This window comes from Oncorhynchus tshawytscha, linkage group LG10 (assembly GCF_018296145.1).
Source record: "Oncorhynchus tshawytscha isolate Ot180627B linkage group LG10, Otsh_v2.0, whole genome shotgun sequence".
Lineage (NCBI taxonomy): Eukaryota > Metazoa > Chordata > Actinopteri > Salmoniformes > Salmonidae > Oncorhynchus > Oncorhynchus tshawytscha.
Genome location: NC_056438.1, coordinates 29,346,560 through 29,367,883, shown reverse-complemented (window position 1 = coordinate 29,367,883; position 21,324 = coordinate 29,346,560). Strand labels below are relative to the sequence as shown.

General features: G+C 44.4%; 1 protein-coding gene across 8 annotated transcripts in view; it reads right to left on the bottom strand.

Annotated features, from left to right (window-relative positions):
- Positions 1 to 21,324, bottom strand: part of LOC112260080 (EH domain-binding protein 1-like protein 1) — a 62,366-nt gene that overhangs the window by 20,515 nt on the left and 20,527 nt on the right. For 4 of the 8 annotated variants that reach the window (XM_042328468.1, XM_042328469.1, XM_042328471.1 and 1 more), the window contains exons 9-18: positions 19,013 to 19,243; positions 18,609 to 18,821; positions 14,711 to 14,857; positions 13,741 to 13,962; positions 13,385 to 13,444; positions 13,020 to 13,176; positions 9,678 to 10,202; positions 2,048 to 9,433; positions 1,839 to 1,907; positions 1,385 to 1,648 (exon numbers count right to left, since the gene is read on the bottom strand). In XM_042328468.1, the coding sequence (XP_042184402.1) occupies positions 1,385 to 1,648; positions 1,839 to 1,907; positions 2,048 to 9,433; positions 9,678 to 10,202; positions 13,020 to 13,176; positions 13,385 to 13,444; positions 13,741 to 13,962; positions 14,711 to 14,857; positions 18,609 to 18,821; positions 19,013 to 19,243 (9,274 nt within the window). The remainder of the gene's footprint in view (positions 1 to 1,384; positions 1,649 to 1,838; positions 1,908 to 2,047; positions 9,434 to 9,677; positions 10,203 to 13,019; positions 13,177 to 13,384; positions 13,445 to 13,740; positions 13,963 to 14,710; positions 14,858 to 18,608; positions 18,822 to 19,012; positions 19,244 to 21,324) is intronic. The other 4 variants (XM_024434913.2, XM_024434911.2, XM_042328473.1 and 1 more) reach the window with 3 other exon arrangements.

The window sequence follows — 21,324 nt, the reverse complement described above, 5'->3', positions numbered from 1 at the left end:
GCTATGCGAACTAGAAAACATTGTCGTACACGTCAATCCACAGCATTCCAAACATGCTCAATGGGCGACATGTCTGGTGAGTATACATGTCATGGAAGAACTAGGACATTTCCAGCTTCCAGGAATTGTATACAGATCCTTGCAACATGGCCTTGCGTTATAATGCTGAAACATGAGGTGATGGCGGCAGATGAATGGCGCAACAATGGACCTCAGGATCTCGTCACGGTATCTCTGTACGTTTGAATTGCCATAGATAAAATGCAATTGTGTTTGTTGCCCGTAGCTTATGCCTGTCCATACCATAACCCCACCGCCACCATGGGGCACTCTATTCTCAACGCTGACATCAGCAAACCGGTCGCCCACACGACGCCATACACGCTGTCTGCCATCTGCCCGGTACAGTTGAACCTGGGATTAATCTGTGAAGGGAACACTTCTCCAGCATGCCAGTGGCCATCGAAGGTGAGCATTCGCCCACTGAAGCCGGTTACGATGCCAAATTGAAGTCAGGTCAAGACCGTTTATGACAATTTGTGCAGAAAATATTTTTTGGGTGCAAACCCACAGTTTCATCAGCTGTCCGTGTGGCTGGTCTTAGACGATCCCGCAGGTGAAGAAGCCGGAGGGGGAGGTCCTGGGCTAGAGTGGTTACACATGGTCTGCGGTTCTGAAGCCGGTTGGACGTAGTGACAAATTCTCCAAAATTACGTTGGAGACAGCATATGGTAGAGAAATTAACATGACATTCTCTGGCAACAGCTCTTGTGGACATTCCTCCAGTCAGCATGCCAATTTCACACTTCCTCAAACCTTCAGACATCTGTGGCATTGTGCTGTGTGACAAAACGGCACATTTTAGAGTGGACTTTTATTTTCCCCAGCACAAGTTGCACCTGTGTAATATGTCAGGCTGTGTCAAGCTGCTTAATCAGCTTCTTGATATGCCACACCTGTCAGGTGGATCGATTATCTTGGCAAAGGATAAATGCACACTAATGGATGTAAACAAATGTGTGCACAACATTTTAGATTTTTTTTTTTGTGCGTTTGGAACATTTCTGGGATCTTTATTTCAGCTCATGAATCATGGGATCAACACTTTACATGTTGCATTTATATTATTGTTCAGTATATATATTCATCAAAATTGTAACTGATATTGCAAAATATTGGCAAATTCAATTAAGTCTAGAAGCACAAATCTTACAATATAAGATTTCATACCATTCCTGCATTTGGCTAATGCTCTGTTTAAGTTATGTTAAATACAAACTCCAAAAACAGTCATAGGAATGCAACACCATGCAGATCAACACAACTAAACCAGCACCATGCTGGCAGGTAGTGAGGTTGAGCGCTGTGGCCCTTTCACACTTACCGCATCTCATAAACTTTCAACTGCCTAGCCACAGTAACCTCTTCCTTCCCAGAATGCTCTATTCCAGAGACTGACTCTGAGACTTCATCTACCGCTTCTTCCTCACATATCATGTCCAAGTCTTCTACAACTTGATACTCTACTAGTGCCACAACCTCACACGCCATCTGGCTGTGTGAAATGTCTTTTGGCTCATTGTCAACAGCTGCTCCCATCCCATACGGTAATGGCTGTCCCCCTTGAGCGGGAGACTGACACGAAGGGCTGAAAGAGAGTGACAGGAAGTGAATAAATGGGAAGAATTACACAGTGAAAAGCACAGTGCATGCACCTTGCAAGAATAGTGCAAAAACACAGTAGTGTCAGTCAGATGTGGAGGAGATGGTGCACAAGCATTATTGTAAGCAGCCAAACGAGAACAGCTGCACTCCTGCAGCAAACCAACACAACCCACCTCTCTCTGACAGTCAAGAACAATGGCATGTCTGTAGGAATGGAGTGCCACATTCGGCAGTGCAAGTGTCTGAAAACAGAGTTGAAATGCAAGTGTTTCATACTCTATCTGACAGGCAACTGACAGGCAGAGAAATGTGCTTTAAAGTCTCACAAAAGTGCCATAACGCAGATTTAGAATAGTCTGCTCTCCTACTCCCACTCACTCACCCTCTTTCTAGAACGCCCACTTCTTGCGCCTCATATCGGGTCTGAATGACCCCCTCTTCCTTGAGCCTCTCCAAAACTGAGCCATGTTTAAATTCTTGTTTGTTCTCATTCACCACTGATTCGATTCGTTTGGGTTTGTGGCTAAACTCTGTTTGGCCCTCCTTGCAGTCATATATCTCCTCTGCCCATTCCATCCTTTCACCTCGACTTGACTGTTGATTTATAGACAAATCACTGTCGAGAGGCATTTGACAATGTGTCGATGGAAAGCCAGGGTCAATGGCCTCACTTGGGCAAGATGGCAACATAGACACCATTCCCTTCTCTAATTCATCATGAGTGGGAGCCAGACACTGCACTGTTTTCTCTTTCAGTGACTTTTCCCAAAATGGCTTCTCCTCCACAGGACACTGATGAATTGGAGGATCCTCTTGATTTTGCGTCTTTGTGGATGGAATCCCTTGGACATGTGTAACCATTGGGCAAGTTAACAAAAGACTGGGCATGTTTGGCTCTTGTTCTTCTATCGGCCATGGTGCTGATGGAAAGCCATGTATACTAGCGTCTTTTGGGCAAGATTGTAACATAGCTGCCATTCCTTTGGCATCATCTGATCTACTGACTCCAATAGCTGGAATCTCTTTCTGTGTTTGCTGCCTTAATGGTCCATCTTCCACAGCCCAGTTCTCTACTAAAACCTTATCTACTTTCTCTGGTTGTAAAGAGGGAAAGCCAGAGACTTTGACAACATTGGAGCATGATGATTTAACTGTAGCAGTGATGTATTGCTTTGTCTTTGGTCTTGGGGCAGAGGGAAAACCAGGTATTTTGGCTTCTTCTGGACATGTTGGCTCCAGGGCCATCATATGTCTGTCAAACTCTTTGTCATCTTTTAATCTACTCATAACTGGGGATGAAAGTACAGTCACAGAGATCCTCGCCTTCACTGGCTTCTCGAACAATGGCTTTTGGTCAGCTGGCCAACCCTTAACTGGATCCTGCTCTGCTAGTTCTATCTTTATGGATGGGAGCCCAATGACATTAGAAATGTTGGGGCAAGATAGCACAATATTCACCATACTTGGAAGCTTCTCTACAATGAGCTGAGACACAGATGGAAAGCCCGGACTTAGAGCAACACTTGCGCAGGATGGTACAAGAGATAACATTGCCTTTATCATGCGTGTGTCTCTGTAACAACAGTCTCCCTCAAATGGAGAGCATTCCAGAGTATCCAGAGTATTAGCAACCCTCGTTGGTGGTGTCTCCCAGAGTACATTCTTGACTGTCGGCCAGCCTTCTACATAAGCGTGATCAGACATGACTGACTGTCTTGAAGGGAAACCAATTATACTAGAAACTTCCGGGCAAGATGGGGAAAGATTAGTCATGCATGGCTTTTTCTCGACTTTAACATGAGCATCTTTTGCTCGTGGACCCGATGGGAAGTTAGTAAGGGTGGCTTCTGCTGGGCATGACAGCACAATACTTGTCAATATTTCTCTGTCTCTAAATGACATTTCCTCAGATGGACAAATCTGAAGAGATGGGAAACCTGGATTCAAAGCAAAACATGGACATGATGGTATAAGAGATAACATTGCCTTTAGCATGACTTTGTCTCTGTAACAACAGTCTCCCTCAAATGGAGAGCATTCCAGAGTATTAGCAACCCTCGTTGGTGATTTCTCCCAGACTACACTCTTGACCATCGGCCAGCCCTCTACATAACCATCATCCAACATGATCAATTGTCTTGAAGGAAAACCAATGATACGAGACACTTCCGGACAAGATGGGAAAAGGGAAGTCATGCATGGCTCTTTTTCTACTTCAACGTGAGAGGCTTTGGCTTGTGGAGCCGATGGGAAGCCAGGAAGGGTGGCTTTGGCTGGGCATGATGGTACCATACTTGTCATTATTTCTCTGTCTCTGAATGACATATCGTCAACTGGAGAAAGCTGGAGATTAAGCCCCTCTCCTTTCCTCAAAGATTTAACCCAAAATGTCTCCCTGTCAACATGCCAGCCATCATGTCCTGCCTTGGATGGACGTCTTGAGGGGAAACCTGAAGCCCTTGAATATTTCGGGCAGGTAGGCCATAGACATACCATGCTTGGGATCACCTTAACATGAGCCCTATCCGACTTGTGCCGTGACGATGAGGGAAAGCCTGGGATGGTGGCTTTTATTGGGCAAGGTGGTAACATAGACACCATAATTGTAATCATCGCTCTCTCTTTGAATGATAATGTTTGCACTGGACAAAAGGATAGTGTGCCTCTATTATTTAATGGCCTCTCCCACAGTGGCCTCTTGTCTACACACCAGCCATCTTTATCTGAATTGATAGGAAGTCTCGAAGGTAAGCCAGAAACTTTAGAAACTTTAGGGCAAGTCTGCAGAAGACTGATCATGCTTAGTGTGTCTGCAAACTTCTTCGCAGGTACAGAGGGAAAGCTTGGATTCACAGATGCTTCAGGACAAGATGGCATCAAAGCAAACATTGCTTTCATTTTGTCAATGTCTTGCTGTGATCCGTCTTTTGGAAAAACGTCTTCCTTCTTCTGCAAGTGGTCAAACATAGGCTTGGGGTCAACAAACCACTCTAACGTTGTACCCCCCTCAGTGGATGCGAGACCCGGTAGGTTGGAAACGTTAGGGAACGTGGGAACAAGACTCAACCTATTGGTTTGTGGTGCAGATGGGAAGCCAGGGATCCGAGCAACATGAGGGCATGATTGCCTCAAAGGAATGTTGATTTTCATTTCCTCTTTGTCTGCTTTTGAGCTGTCGAAAATGACTTTCCTCTCATTTGGTGGTCTCTTGTAAAATGGCCTCTCATCAACTACCCACCCTGTTTCCCTATTTCCCACAATGGATGGAAAACCTGGGAGACTAGAAGTTTTAGGGCAGGAGGGAACAATATGCATCATACTTGGTGTCTCCTCAGCCTTTTTGCGTGGTGCAGAAGGGAAACCAGGAATCATGGATGCTACTGGGCAACATGGCACCAAAGCAACCATTGCTTTCATTTTTTCAGTGTCTTCTTTTGGTCGGTCTTTTGGAAAAATGTCTTCTTCCTCTTCCTTCTTTTGCAAGTGTTCAAACATAGGCTTGGGGTCAACAAGCCACTCTAATGTTGTAGGCCCTTCAATGGATGCGAAACCCGGGAGACTGGAAACTTTTGGACAAGCAGGAACAAGACTCAACATACTAAGATCTACCTCAGCTTTGGGATGTGGCACAGAGGGAAAACCAGGAATCCTGGCCTTCTTCGGGCAAGATGGTAACATATCTACCGTGTTATTTGTAACGTTGTTGTTGTCATGTGGCATTGCCTGTACCAAAGAAACTGTTATTTTCTTAAATGGCCTCTCCAAAAGTGTTATCCAGTTAGCATGCCAGACAACATTTTCAGACTTATGCAGATGTCTAGAAGGTAAACCAAAAACTCTGGAAAATCTAGGACAAGTAGGCAGAAGGTTAATCATAATTGGCTCTTGCCTTGGTGCAGAGGGGAAGCCAGGAATACTGGCTGCTCTTGGGCAGGATGGTGTAAGAGCAAGCATGGTACTGGCCATTTCACTATCATTATAGACTGTGCCAACATTATCTGAACATAATCCTGACCTTTTTCTTGGTGAAATGTTCAAATAATCTTTATCTACTGACCAATCTGGTGCCTGATTCAGATCCAAAGCTGGCAATCCAGAAACAGTCGATACCATTGGGCAAGTAGGCACAAGATTCACCATACTTGGGGTTTCTACTGATCTCTGCCTTGGTGCAGAAGGGAAGCCAGGTACACTGGTTCTCCTGGGGCAAGACGGTACCATAGCTACCATATGTTTCAGATCTTTGTCTTTATCATGAGCTGGAGAAATGTCTAGAATTGGCACACCCCTTTCCCTCAACGGCTTCTCCCATAGTGGCACTCTGTCCACAAGCCAATATTCATCTCTAGACCTGATTCGCTCTATAGAGGGTAAACCAGAAACCTTACAAAGTTTAGTGCAAGTAGTCAGAAGACTGATCATACTTGGTGTGTCTTCTAGCTTCGACTGTGGTGCAGAGGGGAAGCCATGTATACTGGCCTTCCAGGGGCAGGATGGTGACAAAGCTACCATATTTTTCACAATTTCCGTATCATGATAGACTGTGTCAATATCGTCCAAATGGAACATTGATTCTTCTGGCCTTTCTCTAGATGGCAACAGTAACTCTTTATCAACTGGCCACTCTACTGTTTGTGTCTGTTCGATAGCTGCCAATCCAGGAACGCTAGATACCCTTGGACAATTTGGCATTATGTTAACCATACTTGGCTCTTGCCTTGGTGCAGATGGAAAGCCAGGGACACTAGCCTTCCTTGGGCAAGATGGTAACATGGCCACCATATTTTTCATTAGCTCATTGTCCTTGTGTGGCATTTCCTGCATTAGACATGCTGTTCTCTTCCTCAATGGTCTCTCCAAGAGTGGCCTGCTGTTAGCATGCCACTCAACATTTGCAGACTTATTTGGCTGTTTGGAGGGTAAACCAGAAATTCTAGCCAGTCTAGGGCAAGTAGGCAGAAGGTTAACCATATTCGGCTCCTGCGTTGGTGCAGAAGGGAAGCCAGGAATACTGGCCTTCCTGGGGCAAGATGGTACCATAGCTACCATATGTTTTACCATATATGTTTCATGAGCTGGATACATTTGTTGAATCGTTACATCCAATTCCCTCAATGTCTTCTCCCAGATTGGCATTCTGTCCACAATCCAATTTTCATGTCTAGACATTGTTGGGTGTTTGGAGGGTAAACCAGAAATTCTGGCCAATCTAGGGCAAGTAGGCAGAAGGTTAACCATGCTTGGTTCATGCCTTAATGCTGAGGCGATGTCAGGAATACTGGCTGCGTTTGGGCAGGATGGTTTCAGAGCTGCCATGTTTGTGACCACTTCACTATTATGATCGACTCTGCCATCATTCTCCAAATGGAACATTGATTCATCAGGCCATTCTCTGGGTGACAGTGACTTTTTGTCAACTGGTAATTCTACTATTTGTGTCTGTTCTATAGTTGCCAATCCAGGAACTTTAGATACCCTTGAACAAGTAAGCATTATGTTAACCATACTTGGCTCTTGCCTTGGTGCAGATGGGAAGCCAGGAATACTAGCCTTCCTTGGGCAAGTTGTCAACATGGCTACCATGTCTTTCAGAATTTCAGTGTCTTTGAATGCCATTTCCTGATCTTGTAAAATAGGTCCTTCTCTTTTCTTCAATGGCTTCTCCCACAGTGGACTGCAGTCCACTTTCCAGTCAATATCATCTGAATTGTTTGGAAGTCTAGAGGGTAAACCAGGTACTCTGGGAAGTTTATGGCAAGTAGGATGAAGACTGAGGATATTTGACTCTTGACTTGGCATAGATTCTACACCAGCTACACCAGCCTTTTCCAGGCAAGATGGTAAGAGAGGAACCACAAGTTCATTGTGCTCATATGACGTTGCATGTGCTACAGAAGGTGAAGGGATCAGCTCAACTGTTTTCCTCAATGGCTTTTCTATTATTGGCCGTCTGATAGCATGCCAGTAGTCAGGTTCTGACTCAGTTGGATGTCTAGAGGGTAAACCAGAAACTCTGGAAAGTTTAGGGCAAGTAGGAAGAAGATCATACTTCATGATCATTCTTGGGGATCCTAGCCTCTGCTTCAGTTTTGAAGGAAAGCCAGGAATACTGGCCTTCCTTGGGCACGATGGTAACATGGCTACCATATATTTCAACATCATTTTGTCTTTATATGCAATGGTAAGAGCTGAGGAAATTGGTTGAATCATCACATCCATTTTCCTCAATGGCTTTTCCCACAGTGGCTTTCTGTCCACAAGCCAATCAGCATCTCTAGAACTGATTGTCTGTTTGGAGGGTAAACCAGAAACCGTAGAAAGTCTAGGGCATGTAGACAGAAGACTGGTCATAATTGGTGTGTCTACTAGCTTCTGCCTAGATACAGAGGGTAAACCTGGAATCCTGGCCTTATTCGGGCAAGATGGTAACATATCTACCATATTTTTGGTAAGTTCTTTGTCCTTTTGTCGCATTTCCTGCGCTACAGAAAGTGCTCTGTTCTTCAATGGTCTCTCCAAAATAGGCCTACTGTTAGCATGCCAGTCAACATTATCTGACTTAATTGGCAGTTTAGAGGGTAAACCGGAAACTCTGGCCATTAAAGGGCATGTAGGCAGAAGGTTAACCATATTCAGTTCAGATTCAGAAAACTTTCTTGTCCCAACATTGGACAATTTAGTAGGCTCTTGCATTGTTTCAGATGGGAAGCCAGGAATACTGGCTGTTTTGGGGCAGGATGGTTTAAGATCCACCATTTTCTTGACCTTTTCACTATCATTATAAACTGTGCCAACGTCCTCTAAACGGACCATCAATAATTCTACTTCTTTAGGTAACTTATTAAACAGAGCCTTTGTATCTACTGGCCAGTCTACTGTCTTTGCCGGGTCTATGGTTGGCAGTCCAGGAACTCTAGATACCCTTGGGCAAGTTGGCATTATGTTAACCATGCTTGGCACAACCTGAGCTTTGGGCCTTGGAACAGATTGAAAACCAGGAATAGTACTCTCACTTGGACAAAATGGGACAAGCACTACCATACGTTTCAACATTTCTTTGTCTCCATACACTTGGTCTAAAGCAATTGACGACGAAAGCTCAATAACCGTCTTCTCATCATGTGGTCTCTCCCATTTCAGCTTTTTATCCACACTCCAACCTACAGCCTCAGCCCCTTCAGTCTCCTTTGGTTTCCTGGAGGCCAAACCAGGTGCACTGGATACGCTTGTGCAAGTTGGCACTAGATTCACCAAACTTGGTTCCATTTGTGTTTTGGGTAGTGGCACTGGTCTTTCTGTTTTGGGTGGTGATGTTGGTCTTTCTGTTTTGGGTGGTGGTGCTGGTCTTCCTGTTTTGGGTGGTAATGCCGGTCTTTCTGTTTTGGGTGGTGATGCTGGTCTTTCTGTTTTGGGTGGTGATGCCGGTCTTTCTGTTTTGGGTGGTGATGCAGGTCTTTCTGTTTTGTGTGGAGGTGCTGGTCTTTCTGTTTTGGGTGGTGGTGCTGAGGGGAACCCAGGAACACTGGCTACCCTTGGACAACTTGGCAACATGGCAGCCATACTTTCCATTACTTTCTGGTCCTCATCCGTTTCAGGGGCAGGGGTGATAATTGGTGTTCCTTTCAGGGGCTTCTCCCATAATGGACTTTTATCAATGGGCCATTCTTCAGGTCGGGCCTTATATCTGTTCCTAATCAATGTGGATGGGAAACCAGGGTAACTGGACACTTTTGGACAAGATGGCAGCGAGGCAGCCATACTTTTAGTTCTAAAGGGACAGGGGACACCAAGGATATATGTCAGAGGAAAGGTGCCAACTGGGAACTACAAAACATGTTCTTGTGTTTAAATAACTAGTGGGACCAGCCCTTAATATATATTGAAATGCAAACCTATAATGTACATAAGTACTACATGTCTTCAGGACATGCTAACATGTTTTAGAACTAGTTGAATGACTGACACATTGAGGAACAGGGGTATGTAGTGATTGTGCACCATGCCACACTTACCCCCAATCCATGGGTACCCCTTGTTCTTTTGAACATCTTGAACCTCTTGTTGTTTTGGGAGAATATTTAGGAGCATCTTTCTTAGGGACCAGTGTCTGCCCCTGCTCTTTCTTTGGGTCTTTCTCCTTTGGCAGACCCCTCTGCGACACTCTGTACGGCCGTGTGGTCTGCAACTCAGTGAGGTGGGAGGGCGGGGCCATCATCCTCTGCTGCCCACTGGTTACTGTCACAATCTGTTCAGGCTCTGGTTTGGCTAACGGTGTCCCTATCTGCATGGACATCTTGTTCAAGTGACTCCTCGTTCTGTCAAGTGACTTCATGGATGTGACTGTGGGCTCAGGTAAGCCAGGCCTTTGCATGGGTGCAAAAGGGAGAGGTTGCTGGGGTGTTGGAACTGGGAGTGCCCTGATTGACCTCTCCTCTGCCTGACTTTTTGCAATCGGTTTTGGCATCTCAAAATATTGGAGCCCCGGAACAGAGGGTGCTCGGGGGCTAAAGGGCAGGAGAGGGGTCATGCTCTCAGGTCTGAGGGACAAACAAATCAAGGTCAGAGTTCAGAGGTCAAGGGAGGGGGGGAGATTGCATCTCCATAGCAACAACGCAGTGAAAAGCAGGCAAGGTTCCCCATATCAAGCATGGTCAGAGGTGCTACTGTAAGGGCACAAGCACAATCTTTGCCAAGGATTTTACTTTAATTCTTTGGCATACTTCTAGAGTTAGCATACTACTAAATTGCACACAAAGTAGACAACCAGCAAGCGCTCAGTTGGTTTCACTATTGATAACCAGGTAGTTTCCAATGAATCACAATATTTCAGATGGATACATTGCTACAGTGGCCATGCATCCTGAGTGACAAAATATGTAGTTCTAGCTTTGCAGTGCCAAAGCAAACAAATGGTTATAATTACAACTTTTAGGAACTCTGCCATGCCAACAATTTAGGACAAATAAAATAGCAATTAATTTTTTTTATTTTGCTTATATTTAACCAGGTAAGCTGGTTGAGAACATGTTCTCATTTACAACTGCGACCTGGCCAAGATAAAGCAAAGAGGTGCGACACAAACAACAACACAGAGTTACACATGGAATAAACAAGCGTACAGTCAATAACACAATAGAAAAAAAAGAAAGTCTATATACAGTGTGTGCAAATGGCGTGAGGAGGTAAGGCAATAAATAGGCCATAGTAGCGAAGTAATTACAAATTAGCAGATTAACACTGGAGCGATAGATGAGCAGATGATGATGTGCAAGTAGTGATACTGGTGTGCAAAAGAGCAGAAAGTAAATAAAAAACAATATGGGGGTGAGGTAGGTAGATTGGGTGGACTAGTTACAGATGGACTATGTACAGCTGCAGCGATCGGTTAGCTGCTCAGATAGCTGATGTTTAAAGTTAGTGAGGGACATGTAAGTCTCCAGCTTCGGCGATTTTTGGAATTCGTTCAGGTCGCAGTGGTGGGTGGTATAAGGGAGTTTGGTAACAAAACGGATGGCACTGTGATAGACTGCATCCTGTTTGCTGAGTAGAGTATTGGAAGCTATTTTGTAGATGACATCGCCGAAGTCGAGGATCGGTAGGATAGTTTACTCGGGTAAGTTTGGCGGCGTGAGTGAAGGAGGCTTTGTTGCGAAATAGAAAGCCGATTCTACATTTGATTTTGGATTGGAGATGTTTGATATGAGTCTGGAAGGAGAGTTTACAGTCTATCCAGACACCTAGGTATTTGTAGTTGTCCACATATTCTAGGTCAGAAGCATCCAGAGTAGTGATGCTAGTCGGGCGGGCGGGTGCAGGCAGCGAACGTTTAAGAGCAGTTGGAGGCCACGGAAGGAGTGTTGTATGGCATTGAAGCTTGTTTGGAGGTTAGTTAACACAATATCCAAAGAAGGGCCAGATGTATAGAGAATGGTGTCGTCTGCGTAGAGGTGGATAAGGGAATCCCCCGCAGCAGGAGCGACATTGTTGATATATAGAGAGAAAAGAGTCGGCCCGAGAATTGAACCCTGTGATACCCCCATAGAGACTGCCAGAGGTCTGGACAACAGGCGCTCCGATTTGACACACTGAACTCTGTCTGTGAAGTAGTTGGTGAACCAGGAGAGGCAGTCATTTGAGAAACCAAGGCTATTGAGTCTGCCGATAAGAATACGGTGATTGACAGTCGAAGGCCTTGGCCAGGTCGGTGAAGACGGTTGCACAGTACTGTCTTTTATCGATGGAGGTTATGATATCGTTTAGTACCTTGCGCGTGGCTGAGGTGCACCCATTACCAGCTCGGAAACCGGATTGCACAGCGGAGAAGGTACGGTGCAATTTGAAATGGTCAGTGATCTGTTTATTAACTTGGCTTTCGAATACTTTAGAAAGGCAGGGGAGGATGGATATAGGTCTATAACAGTTTGGGTCTAGAGTGTCACCCCCTTTGAAGAGGGGGATGACCGCGGCAGCTTTCCAATCTTTAGGGATCTCAGGCGATACGTAAGAGAGGTTGAACAGACTGGTAATAGGGGTTGCAACAATGGTGGCGGATAATTTTAGAAAGAGAGGGTCCAGATTGTCTAGCCCAGCTGATTTGTATGGGTCCAGGTTTTGCAGCTCTTTCAGAAACTCTGCTATCTGGATTTGGGTGAAGGAGAAGCTAGGGAGGCTCGGGCAAGTAGCTGCGGGGGGTACGGAGCTGTTGCCTGGGTTGGGGTAACCAGGAGGAAAGCATGGCCAGGCATAGAGAAATGCTTATTGAAATTTTCGATTATCATGGATTTATCGATGTTGACCGTGTTACCTAGCCTCAGTGCAGTGGTGTTGATGCAATGTTGATCGCAGACAGCACAAGATTTTTGTGCAATAACACGACAGCTGCCTTAGACTCAAACACAACTCATTCAGACAGTTATCCAAGACACTGTATCTATGTCACCATTATAACTAATAAGAAGAGTACACAGACTACAGCAAAACTAGGAAAACCACAGCATTGACAAGAAGAATTGTTACACAAGACATTTCCTTGAAGTCGGATGGTTACTGTATTCCTGACCTACCACTAAATAGTTTTAGGCCTTTTCAAGTTAGTATGAATGTGAAATTCACTCGTCACAGTTATCAATACGTTCAATTTACCATACTGTTGTCTTTCAAAGTGGCCTTTACTGTGTCATCTTACATCTTTGTCTGACAAAACTCCATCATGCAAAAAAATAACAACAAAAAAAACAGACCATGCTCACCATCGACATTGAATGAAGATGTTCAGGTTAAAACCAAACCAGCCATTCCAAGCATAAATAATGAGCACCACCCCCTGTAGCTGTGTAACCTTTGAATTCACTCACCCTGCCGTTCCCTGGACAAACTCCATTCCAAACATTGAGTCCGCCCCCCATCTTCTCGCATCAGCTCTTGTCTCAAAGGGCTTAGCCAATGGGTCAAGTGAGGATGTTGATGGGTCTGGCCTCTGATTGGCAATACTGATCATTCCAGCAGTGCGGGCTAGAAGGGATGACAGAGGAGAACATCATGAAGATTAATCTGACGGCATCAGTACACACCGTCTTGGCTGTGGGGCCAAATCCTGACTTGAAGATCTGAGCCCTATAATTATAAGTTAAGCACACAGATCTCAAGTTAGGATTTGGCCCTGTGTATAGATTTAGGGATGTTCCTAAAAGGCATTGTGGTTGCTTAAGGTCCTACTCACTGGGAGTTGTGGCAGTGGTGTATTCCTCCTCTGTCAGAGTGCTCAACTGCCTCTGAAACTCTAGAAGGGAAAAGACAGGACAAGGTTAGACCTGATTATCTTAACGGGAGAGTTAGCTTGGCAGCCGTGACGTGATCAATAACCAACAACGAATGAAGGAAACACATTTAATGCTAACCTAAAATTCGTACAACCAACAACAATTAGCAAGAGACTGTTTACAACCAAAACAACTCGCTAGGTGCCAAGTGTTCTCATGTGAAGATTGACAAGGGAAGACATGTTATCATCATAGCATTCTATCATGAATGTCCCCATTATTAAACATGAGGACATTGTCGCCTCAGGTTGTATACCTGTCTCTTGGGGAGCAGTGACTGGTGCTGGGAGGGGGGCAGTGGGGACTTGCGTCTGAGAGCCAGCAGAGAGCACAGGAGAAGGAACAGGATAGGGGGTGAGAGGAAAGGGTGAGTGGGGGAGCTCCAGAGGAGAGGAGACCAGCCTCTTCAAATTGGGGTGGACCATGGTGGGAACCACCTGGTGCATCCATTCTGCAGTCTGGAGCACAGCAGGGGGGACTGAGGTTGACAGTGAGAAAGAGAGAGAAAAGAGAGGACACATGGAAGACAAGGAAGGAAAGACAAGGGGGGAGAAGGAGAAGGGAGGAAAGAGGAAAGAATTTGATTCATAAGCGTTTCAACCAGTTTGGATCAAAGTACAATTGTGTAGACTGGTTAGGCAAGCATTTCTCCAATGTCCATGCTTTGGGCTGAATCTCACTGAGATCTGTACCTGACTGGGAGACAGTGGCAGAAGCAGGATCTGCAGCACACGGAGAAGCGCCGATAGCATGAGGGAAGGGACCAGGAGCAGGGTCATAACATTGGGCAGCGGTGTGGTCAGAAGCAGTAAGAAGCCCAGGGGTGGGAACAGTGGGATCAGAGGAAAGATCAGGGGTAGAGGATAGGGAAGGGTCAGGGGTGGCGGTTGGTGCAAGGGCTGGGTCATCAGAGGTAATGGGAGTAGGGTTAACATCAATGGGAGTAGATGAGGAAGAATCAGAGACGATGGCAGGCGCAGAAGCAGGGGTGAGGACAGGAACATCAGAGCCAGAGGAGGTTACGAGGGGGGGGGATGAGGACACAAGAGTGCGGTAAGGTGCTCCAATTGGGTCAGATGCGTAATCAGGGGTGGGGAGAGAGGAGGATGCAGGAGATGAGGCTAGCACAGGGGGAGGTAAGGGGAGCGGAGACTGCAACATGGAAGAATGGGACACATCAAGGGAGAATGACATGTAGGAATCAAGCTGAGAGAAAGCAGGATTACATGGTGTCTCCATGGTCCGCTTTGTCTGCTCTAGGGTCACAGGCTCCACTGGGTCAGGGGGAGAGGGGTGCAGAAATTTGGGGGAGAGGGCTGGCTGGGCCAGAGGGGCCTGGGATTTGGGCGGTCTCCATTCACTCTGCCAGGGTACTGTGAGGGAGGGATGAGAAGGGGTAGAATGGAGGGAGGGAGAGGAAACAAGGGATTAACATAAGGCACAAGTTTGAGAGAAAGAGGGACAGGAGAGAGGAGAATAGGGAGAAATAGAGGGATGGTATATGGGTGGTTAGAAAAGATATTGGAATAGAAAGGGTATTCAGATTGGAATAAAGAGAGGGAGAGAAAACAGTCAACAGAATAGTCCCTACTTTGTCTGATATACAGGAGTAACATACGTAGTGATGTGGGAAACCCTACTGCACATGATATAGGCTACATGCAATGTTCCCTCTAAGTTGCGCACTGGACTGCAGCCTAGAAGAAACATCAGCCTGCCCAGAAAAGGACGAGATTGAACTTCACTCAACTTTCTAGTTTCCCCTTTAGTTAACAATATCAATGTTTCGCTCAACTGTGGGAATTATGAGTGTCAATGTAACAAACAAACAAAAAAACTATGCAAAACTAACTGCGAGAGATTTTATCGTAGGCATAACGCATTGGAGTAGGATTCTATTGTATTGACAGGCACGACTTAGGCACGTACTCTACACAGACCGCTGCACCATAACCAATCATAGCTGCAGTAGGCGATTCACTTTGAACTGGACTGTGTTTACAGCATGAGCGGTCGCGAGTAGATGTGTTTGTTTTGAGATCAAAGCGAGAGCTGCAGTTCACATGTTGTTTATATTCTTTGCTAGTTAGTGAGTTGTTAGCCCAGTTAAAGTGCCTTGCAAAAGTATTCATCCCCCTTGATGTTTTTCCTATTTTGTTGAATAACAACCTGTCATTTAAATGGATTATTATTTGGATTTCATGTAATGGACATACACAAAATAGTTCAAATTGGTGAAGTGAAATTTAAAAAAAACTTATTTCAAAAAATTCTCAATTAAAAAAAATGAAAAGTGGTGCATGCATATGTATTCACCCCCTTTGCTATGAAGCCCCTAAATAAGATCTAGTGCAACCAATTACCTTCAGAAGTCACATAATTAGTTAGATTGCACACAGATGGACTTTATTTAAGTGTCACATGATCTGTCACATGATCTCAGTGTATATATACAGCTGTTCTGAAAGGCCCCAGAGTCTGCAACACCACTAAGCATGGGCACCACCAAGCAAGCGGCACCATGAAGACCAAGGAGCTCTCCAAACAGGTCAGGGACAAAGTTGTGGAGAAGTTCAAATCAGGGTTGGGTTGTCAAAATATATATGAAACTTTGAACATCCCACCGAGTACCATTAAATTCATTATTAAAATTTTTTAAGAATATGGCACCACAACAAACCTGCCAAGAGAGGGCCTCCCACAAAAACTCACAGACCAGGCAAGGAGGGCATTAATCAGTGAGGCAACAAAGAGACCAAAGATAACATTGAAGGAGCTACAAAGCTCCACAGCGGAGATTGGAGTATCTGTCCATACGACCACTTTAAGTCGTACACTCCATAGAGCTGGGCTTTACAGAAGAGTGGCCAGAAAAAAGCCATTGCTTAAAGAAAAGAAATAAGCAAACACGTTTGGTGTTCACCAAAAGGCATGTGGGAGACACCCCAAACATATGTAAGAAGGTACTCTGATCAGATGAGACTAAAATGTAGCTTTTTGGCCATCAAGGAAAATGCTATGTCTGGCGCAAACCCAACACCTCTTATCACCCCGAGAACTGCATCCCCACAGTGAAGCATGGTGGAGGCAGCATCATGCAGTGGGGATGTTTTTCATCGGCAGGGGCTGGGAAACTGGTCAGAATTGAAGGAATGATGGATGCCGCTAAATACAGGGAAATTCTTGAGGGAAACCTGTTTCAGTCTTCCAGAGATTTGAGACTGGGACAGAGGTTCACCTTCCAGCAGGACAATGACACTAAGCATACTGCTAAAGCAACACTCGGGTGGTTTAAGTGTTTTCAATCCAATTGAGAATCTGTGGCATGACTTAAAGATTTGTCACGACTTCCGCTGAAGTTGGTCCCTCTCCTTGTTCGGGCGGCGTTCGGCGGTTGACGTCACCGACCTTCTAGCCATCGCCGATCCACTTTTCATTGGTTTTGTCTTCCATCACACCTGGTTCCAATTCCATGAATTTCATGTTGTGTATTTAACCCTCTGTTCCCCCCCATGTCCTTGTCCGTAATTGTTTGTTGTAGTGCTTGTGCACGGTATGCTGGTATTTACCGGGTTTTGTTTGACCCATTTATTTTATATTATGCTGTTGACGGTGGTTTATGGTTATTAAACACAACCGTTGTAAATCAGTATCCGCTCTCCTGCGCCTGACTTCTCTGCCGGCAGCAGCATCGCATTACAAAATCGCTGTACACCAGCGGAGCCCTTCCAACTTGAAGGAGCTGGAGCAGTTTTGCCTTGAAGAATGGGTAAAAATCCCAGTGGCTAAATGTGCCAAGCTTATAGAGACATACCTCAAGAGACTTGCAGCTGTAATTGCTGCAAAAGGTGTCTCTACAAAGTATTAACTTTAGGGGGGTGAATAGTTATCCATGCTCAAGTTAAAAAAATGTTGTCTTATTTCCTGTTTGTTTCACAAGAAAAAAATATTCTGCATCTTCAAAGTGGTAGGCATGTTGTGTAAATCAAATGATACAAACCCCCCAAAAATAAATGTTTATTCCAGGTTGTAAGGCACCAAATAGGTAAAATGCCAAGGGGGTGAATACTTTCGCAAGCCGCTGTATAGCAAATTTCTAGTCAACAATGGGAGAGTGGTTGCTTCCTACAAAAGCACAAAATGTGTGCATTTCTAGCCATCTTTGAAAAGCGAGTCAGGTAAAGAGCTTTTTTATGCTTTAAAGACGCAATTTGGCCCCCTTAAGAATATAGTTGAATAGCCCTGACATAGCCTTTCCACTCCCTATTTAATCTTGCTCTTGTAACTGACTGGTTTAGAACCATGTCCCCTGCATCTCATAAGACTGTGTTAGCCCCTGGTTCGAACCCAGTCAGTCACAAAAGCAAGATTGTATAGGGAGTGAAAAGGGTATCCTTAGAAGGGCTATGACAGGGCTATTCAACTATTCAACCAAATTGCTGTTTTTGTGACAATCCTTTCTGACGTGTCCTGCATGGCCTGTGATCATCATAGATGGGAACAGAAGGTAGGTCCATGTTAAATAAAGGTTAAATTAAATAAAAAATTAAATAATTAAAATAAATGTTCCGGAGAGTCTAAGCTTTCAGGAATGGGATCCTAATAGCTTATAGCTAGAGCCAAATTCATAGGAAGAAAACAAATTCAGAAACTGCCAAAAACTTCTGGTTACCAGAGAGAGCGTTTGATTCTATCTGTGCTCCTCCACATTTCCTGGCTGGCAAAGTACCAGGATGTTGCCTCTGGTTTTGAATCTGAACTGAATTTGAAAACTGGAGAAGTTAAATATATGAAACGTGAATATATAGTTTTTAAACTTGATACACAGACAATGAATGAAATATCTTCCATATTGAAACTGAATATATAAATATTGAATTTGAATATTCAATTAAATTGTAAATGAATTATTTTACTGAATTAAATATTCATTCAATTCAGTTTCAAATCATGAAATACAAGTCCAATTTATGAATTAAATGATTACATTTGTGCATTACAAATTCAAAAATATTACATTTCAATTCAATATCCTAATACAAATTCAAAATGTTGGAATTTAAATATAATTTCTGTTGGCACTGAAATCACTCCATATGCTTTTGCCTTATGCCTGTATCGTACCTGTCTCAGGGGCTGAGGGCAGGCTGGTAGGCCTAGTGAGGGCAGAGCCCGGCTCTGCCAGGGAGGTGATGTATGCTTTGGGCCGACAGGGGACAGGAAGGGGCTGGGAAGTAGGAGGGGAGGTGCCGATAGTGGTGGAAGAGAAGGAGGAGGATGAGAAGGAGGGGACGCTCTGGGGTCTCCAAGCACTGGTGCGAGCAGCAGCATAGGTGGCTGAGAGAAGAGAGGATGGAAAGGAGAATGTGGGGGGTAGAGAAGATGAAAGGAAAGAGGATGGTGATGAATAGCAACTACAGACAAAAGAGATAACTTACAGAATCAAAGACAAATTGCATCCATGCAGTAAATTGAAATGAATGACAAATGCCTTGAAACTATCCCATCAATTTCTGTGCATGCAGTACCTGTCTGTGGAATATCAGAGAAAGAGGGAGTTGGAAAGACAGATGGGGCAGAGGGTGAAGAGGAGAGAGGAGAGGTGGAAGAGGAGGAAGGCCCAGTGAAGGAGGCTGAGAGGGGTCTTGATGGAGAGAAGGTGGGGAGACCAGGGGCCACATGGCCCTCAGCAAGACTGGCAGGGTCAAGGGCCGGGTCAGTCTGGAAGCCACAGGGCCTCCGGCCTACAGATATGGGCACTGAGAGAAAACGGTAGAGGAGAGAGGAGAGGAAGAAAGAGAGGAGTGAAGGAAAAGGGAGCGGGCAGACAGTGAGAAACAGAAAGCATAGTAAAGAGGGGTTGAGGAATTAGAATCAAGCTTGACCAGTGCAGAGAGTAGAACAATTGTGTCATTCAGCATGGCGAAATGTAAAAAAATAAAAAATAAAATTTTTAAAAGTACATGCTTTCTCTTGAAACTGGCCTGAAGTAAACTAAACTACTCCACAACTATTAACTGTGATCTCACTTCCCTAGCAACAGTCATGGACCAACGCCAGAAACCATAAATACAGTATGACACCGCTTTGATGAAGAAACTCACTGCGAGCTAAGGCAGTTGCTATGGAAATTAAGCAATTGCCTCTGGCAATCTCTGCAATAAACATGTATGCCTGGCATTTCGATCAGTGTAGAAAATAATTATTCCAGACCCCTGTGTGTCTCTAGACTCAAGGTAATTCAGGACATTCAGTTCATTCCTCAAGGAATGTGTCGACATGTTTTTCCCAATCTTGCTATAGCTTTACTGATGTAAACAGCAGGGGGTGCTTCAGACCATAGAAAGATACAGGTCCAAAATGTTTGGCACCCTTGATAAAGATGAGCAAAGAAGATTGTAAATAATGAATAATACAAATACCGAGCTATATATATGCTCAAAACAATGGGAAATGTATATTATTTTATACTAATACAATTGCTCAGAGAAAGAGAGTTTGTTTAACAAGTAATTCACTTTTTTTCTAAAAATGATAAGGGTCAAAATGGTTGGCAGCCCTGTTTTCAATACATTTCTATAGACGGGTTGGTCAAAAGCAACACGTGCGCATCTCTGGGGCAAAACAGATGGGGTTGTCTTCGACTCATGACAACATATAAACTATATTTATGTCACACTCTGATCTGTTTCACCTGTCTTTGTGCTTGTCTCCACCCCCCTCCAGGTGTCACCCATCTTCCCCATTATCCCCAGTGTACTTATACCTGTGTTCTCTGTTTGTCTGTTGCCAGTTTGTTTAGTTTTTCGTCAAGCCTACCAGCGTTTCTTCCCCGTGCTCCTGTCTGTCTCTAGTTCCTGTTTTCTAGCTTTCCCAGTCTTTTACCATTCTGCCTGCCTTGACCCTGAGCCTGCCTGTCATTCTGTGCCTTGTTATACCACCCTGAATTACTGACCTCTGCCTGCCCTGACCCTGCCTGCCATTCTGTACCTTTCAGACTCTGCCCTGGACTACTGACCTCTGCCTGCCTTTGACCCGTCGTTTGCCTGCCCCGCTGTTTTTGTAATAAACTTTTGTTACTTTGAAACTGTCTGCATCTGGGTCTTCTCCTAAACACAAAGAAATAGAAAACATAGAAATAAAGAAACTAGAATGCCCACCCTAGTCACACCCTGGCCTAACCAAAATAGACAATAAAAGCCTCTCTATGGCCAGGGTGTGACACTGTGCTTATGGACTGCCATCTTCAATTCAAAGAGCTCTAACTTGAACCCCATTGAAAACCTGCAGTTTGAATTGAAGAGGTCAGTCCATAAACACAGATGAAGGATATCAAGGATCTGGAAAGGTTTTTTATGGAGGAATGGTCTAAGATCCCTCCCAATGTCGTCTCCCATCTCAAAACAGAAAAAGTCTCAGTGCCGTTATCCTCGCAAGGTGAGATATTGAAAGCAATTGAAAACGGATGCAAATCATTTTGAGCCCGATCTTTTTTAGAAAAAAAGCTTACTTGTTAAACAAAATCTCTTTCTCTGAGCAATTTTATTAGTATAAAATAATATAATTTCCAAAAAATTGAGAATATAGCTCAGTATTTGTATTTATTTTATACAATCTTTTTTTGCCCATCTTTCTCAAGGGTGCCAATAATTTTGGACCTGACTGTACATGGCATAACATGGTAATGACCCCTTTACTGTGTTCCCGTCAGAATACCCAAACAACAAAACTCAAAGAATCAAACATTTGGGTATCCCTCTTTACCTTGAATAAAAGCTGCTATTTGACCTTTTAGTTATTACAATAGGGGTAGCCTATGATTAAAGCTGTAATCCGTACT